At 37.1% G+C, this 5265-nt stretch overlaps 1 protein-coding gene across 2 annotated transcripts; it reads left to right on the forward strand.

The window, feature by feature from the left end:
* Window positions 1-2614: 2614 nt before the first annotated feature.
* Window positions 2615-5041, forward strand: LOC126586837 (transcription factor bHLH18-like). 2 transcript variants are annotated; one of them, XM_050251894.1, is made up of 5 exons: window positions 2615-2633; window positions 2797-2887; window positions 3035-3643; window positions 3868-4245; window positions 4479-5041. In XM_050251894.1, exons 2-5 carry the CDS (start codon window positions 2852-2854, stop codon window positions 4551-4553), a joined length of 1098 nt encoding a protein of 365 aa, XP_050107851.1. In that variant the 5' UTR covers window positions 2615-2633; window positions 2797-2851; the 3' UTR covers window positions 4554-5041. The 2 variants fall into 2 exon arrangements, with proteins under 2 accessions (XP_050107851.1, XP_050107791.1); XM_050251834.1 differs by lacking the exon at window positions 2615-2633 and adding an exon at window positions 2692-2710.
* Window positions 5042-5265: the final 224 nt, after the last annotated feature.

Below are 5265 nucleotides of genomic sequence, written 5' to 3' on the forward strand. Positions count from 1 at the left end.
TGCACGACTTTGAGTAATAAAAATAGTTTGGCCCCATAAAGATTATTTTTTTATTATGGCCTAAACATATGGAGGAGAACATCTACCTAAGGGTGGGCATGGGCTGGGCCAGGTTCAAATTTGGAGGGATCGAACTGGACACGTTTAAAAGGCAATGAGGCGGGTAATTGAATTTTTGGATTTGGAACCGGATCTAACTCGGCCTGTTTTAAACAAGCTGGTTCAGACCTGGTCCAGGGGTCCATAGATGGGAACAACATCGTTCAAGTCGAGGATGTTTTTTCCGAGACCGGTCTCCCTCCGTCGTCGCGCTTATAAACCACCGTTGATTCTTCTGTCGATTCGGGTCCACACGTTCCTCTTCAAGTTAGGTCCATGGGTCAAAAACCACAGATTTCTCTTCAAGTTCATAGGTCCAAAAACCCACTTTCAACATTGTCTTCTCCGAGACCGTCGCTGGAAAACACGTCCTTCGCACCATCTTCGTCGATCTGGAGCCCACCACCATCGACGAGCTCGCTATTGTCATCACGCCATCATCGTCCATCTTCGATTTTTGATCTCTACTATCCCTCAAGTCCCTCAGAGCATCTTTGATCTGGAGCCTTATGTCATCGTCGACGCCATCTTCTACGACTGGAGTCGGGAGACAAAGACATCGAGTTGGGATTGGGAGAGATGAGCAAGAGAGATGGGGACAAATGATGAGCTTGATTGAGCCGCTGCCTGCTATGAGTTTGAGATTGAGACTTAGAGTGAGAGATAGTGTTGTCATAGGGTTGAGAAATGGGACTCAACGGTGTTGATTTAAGTGATATCAAATCAAAGGTGGAAACGGTCTGGATCGGAGGCCTGCTTCCTTAAAATTTTGGATCTGCCCTGCCCCATTTTCTATTTAGAATTTTTGAACCCGCCTTGAACCGCTTAGGCTGCCTTGACTCGTGGGTCCATGGCCCATTGCCCACCCCTACGTCTACCCAAGTAGCATATATAATGTTAAAAGCTGAAAAATTTATCGAAATAGAAATATTTTTCAAGCATTACTTCCTTCTGTAGACTTATCGCTTAAATTTAATTCAAAAATAATGCTCATCTTTTAATTGCCACGTTCGTCACTAGAAATTAACCATGTGGGCTTATGACCCCAAATGAATAAACAACTTGGAACTTTTAATTGCTTAACTATGACTGCCAGCTCATTGTTTTTAAAAGGTCAAAAGGACTTTGGGGTTACTTCGTAGTAGGAGTTAATGATGATCATCTTTAATTACAGGTGTTAAGTTTTAAATTTAACTCTTTTAAAACAATGTATTATGACTAGTCCATTGTAGGATTTAGCATAAATTCTTTTCCAGTTGATGTAAATATACTCTTCCAAATTTTGATAGAAAAATTTAAAATGATTTTAGTGCATGATGGAGAAACACCCCTCTTTATGATCACTCTTGCTCGATCGGTAGTCAGACCCGTGTAAATCAATTGCTCGCACTTTCCAATATCTGGAGGTTATCTTTTAGCCAAAATTTTCTTGTTTTTTCTTGTTTGTTTTTGTTTTCCAGTTTTAAGACCATTCTGCATGTCCTCATCGTTGCACTATGATTTAATCAGCGCTTCCATGAAGTGTTGAACTTTTATAATTGTTCTGGCCGGTGAGTAAATTCTTATGCCAAATCATTTTTCTTACTTCTCTCTTTGGGTTACAAGTTGTACAATGGCCTAAACGAAACAAACAAACAAACAGCAACCCAACAAACCGTCCCCTGGTGAAAATCCTGACCAATAAAAAACAGATTTGGTGAATGCAAACAAATAATACTCTATGTTTATGATTACTAGAACTGGTTATATTATAAATTATTCTATAAAAATCATATATGCGCAAAAATTCAATGAAACTAAGGTAGTTTAGTTATCGAACTGTATAAAAACATATAAAAAGAAATGGTAAAAGTATTACAACTTGTCTATTTATTTGCCACAATTGATTGATTATACAACCTTAGTTTATTTATTTTTTTGAAGTGATAATCTTTATAGAATGATTTATAATAAAAACAATTCTTACTACCAGCACGAAATTTTGTGAACGTATACGAAAATTTTTAAGTAAAAGTTACTTATCCTTAAGCAGCCGAGCATTGTTCAACATAAATAGAGCAATTCTCCAATGAAAAATTAACAAAAGCAGAATAAGATATCAGATCACTGTTTAGGTACCTAGTTGGCAGGGTATTTACAAAATTAAAATAATGAATAAATCTAATATTTAGGTACATAGTCGGCATCATCAGACTTGAGAAAGACAATAATAGTGTTTTGATTTATAATTCCTGTAGATCCGGTATCTCTTATTACCGGTCAAGTTGAAGCTGCCAATTTATTTATTTATATGCACAATGATTTAACCATACGTCAACGACTATGTAGTATGAAAGAAGGTAGCCAGCTTTTTTTTTTTTTTTCAAATTTCATTGGTAGTAATAATAATACTAAGTACCATTATAATGATAAATAATAATATAAATAAATGAATAAGACGATAACTACAGAATTTTCACACGAGGGTATAGGAGGAGGACAACTAGTATAAAAGTGCAGTAGCAACATCACTTTCTGCAACTCAAAGGAGAAGGGTAAGCTTCCATATTTCTCTCCCAGTGAATTAATCAATAGGGTTTCCTTAATTAAGTTCCATTCCTCAAGTTTCATGGTTAACATTCGGCTGCAACTTCTTGTTTCTTTTTTTATTACATAAATTGTAAATTGATACCTGACGGTGATTCTCTTGCTCTCCAGGATTATCTTGTCACTAGATTTGATTAAACAGGGGAACTAGCTGAGCTGCATTAATATGGACGTATCATCAGCCAAATGGTTTTCTGAATTGGTAATTTTCTGACTTCTAAGTTCTGAGAATACATATGGTGTAATAACAAAATACAGTTTAATTATTAGCAATCAAATATTGTAGCTTTTGTTATCTGCGAAGTATTTATATAAATTTATTGTAATATTTTTTTGTTCCAATTTGCAGGGAATGGACTACAGTTTCATTCCTCAATGTCACTTGAACAGTCTAGATGACGGGTTTAATGCACATGATATTGGCACTGCCCTTGGGGAGAATTTCAAACAATCTTTCTCTTCCGAGAGCTATTCCTCTTACTCAACTTTGACAACCAAAAACACCCCCACCACGACGACCATTGCATCAAGTGGTGGTTCATCCATTAATGAGACTTCTCATGGCACCAGCTTTGAGAGGCCAGCCAAACTGCTCAAGACTAGCAGCTGGAACTCTATCATCACAGAAAATGTTTCACCAAAACCTTGCTCTTCCTCCTCCCAGATTCTTTCTTTTGAGAACTTGAACTCGCCACTGCCTTCCAAGCCTCAAAAGTTTTGTAATAAATTTGAGCCTGCGTTGAAGCCAAAGGATGAGGTACCTTCCCAAATTAATATGCGGTTTTCACATGCTCAAGACTATGAAGCAAAAGGCAGTAGCCAGGGCACTAAGAGGCCTTGCCCAACAAGTAGAACACCTTCACATGCTCAAGACCACATAATGGCTGAAAGAAAGCGGAGAGAAAAGCTCAGCCAGCGGTTCATAGCTCTTTCTGCGATCGTCCCTGGCCTAAAGAAGGTACTGTATTTTTCTTGACAAAGATGATCAAAACCCCAATTCTTATACAAATTAGTACATGGTTTATTTAACACTTTGACGACAAAGCATATAAATATATATGTCTGGTAAACATTAGCCATTAGCCCGTTATCTTATAATGTCAACGAATCATAGAATGGACTCTAATTATATAAATTATGTATGTTTATTAACACTGTAATATTTCAATTTCTTGGGTATAGATGGACAAAGCTTCTGTTCTTGGAGATGCTATAAAGCATGTGAAGGAGCTTCAAGAAAGGGTGAAAGTGCTTGAGGAACGATCCAAGAAAAGAACTGTGGAATCCGTGGTATTTGTGAAAAAGTCTCAACTCTCCGCTGATGATGACACCTCTTCATGTGATGAAAACTTTGATGGTTGCGGCCCCGACGAAGCTGCACTCCCAGAAATTGAAGCAAGAGTTTCAGAAAAGGATGTATTGATTCGAATCCACTGCGAGAAACAGAAAGGAGTTGTGGTGAAAATACTAAGCGAAATTGAAAAGCTTCAATTATCTGTGGTTAATAGCAGCGTCTTGCCATTTGGGGCCTCCACTCTAGACATAACCATTATGTCTCAGGTATAACTTGTCGCTTGTAACATCATCGAGTTATTAATGCTCTTTTGCTAGACTTTTATGTAGCTAGATTGTAAATCTCAATGATTGGTCATGTTGATATTTTGTTTTTGTGCGACACATATTTACAGTAGCATCACAAACATATGTCAGAGTCTGACAAGAGATGTTATCCAAACAAAATGCGTATGTCCTTTTTATAATTGATTAAATAAAAGTTTGCATCTCACCTGCAGATGGATGATGGATTCAATATGACAGTGAAGGATCTAGCAAGAAAGTTGCGAGGGGCTCTGTTGACGTTCATGTGAGATGCCATATGGGGCAGATATTCTAAGGATTCTGTTTCTGCAACCTGTACATTATCCGAATTACCTAAAAGTTATCTTTTCCCAACCCTTTGCTACTAGCTACTTTTTTCCATTCCTGTGATGTGAGTCTCCCTTATTTTCTGACATCCCCCATTTGGGTCTTTATTTTGCCATGAGGGTTCTTGCTATATGTATTTTCTGGAGGGTTTTTTAGTTCCTATTTTTGCGTGGTTGACTGGTTGCTGCCACGTTGAGTTTACCCGCCTGCTGTGACAAATAAGGAACCCCATGGCCTGGTTTTTAATATAGTTTTTTAAGAGGTTAGAGTTTCATTTTTGAATGAAATATCTTTCTTCTATGTTTTTGGGCTTAGCAAAGGAAGCTCAAACTTGGTCTATTTTCTTGTATTCGGAGAAACAAACTTGGTCTATGTTTGAGGCTTGACTGTAATCAGTCATCCTTGTTATGCACTATAACTACTTGTTTCATCTTCGTATCTTTTTACCACTATTTAGTTTATTTTACTCTTTTATCTCTGAGATCTACTAATAAAATTTAACATTATCTCATTAAATTATTAAATAGAGAAAGACTTGGCTCCTCGAGAATTTAGGAGGAATTCCTCCTTAAATTATCTCCAGGTCTATTCACAATATTTCGTGTTTATGATCGAAACCATTTATATTATAAATTACTATGTAAAGATCATCTC

This window comes from Malus sylvestris, chromosome 1 (assembly GCF_916048215.2).
Source record: "Malus sylvestris chromosome 1, drMalSylv7.2, whole genome shotgun sequence".
NCBI classification, from domain to species: Eukaryota; Viridiplantae; Streptophyta; class Magnoliopsida; order Rosales; family Rosaceae; genus Malus; species Malus sylvestris.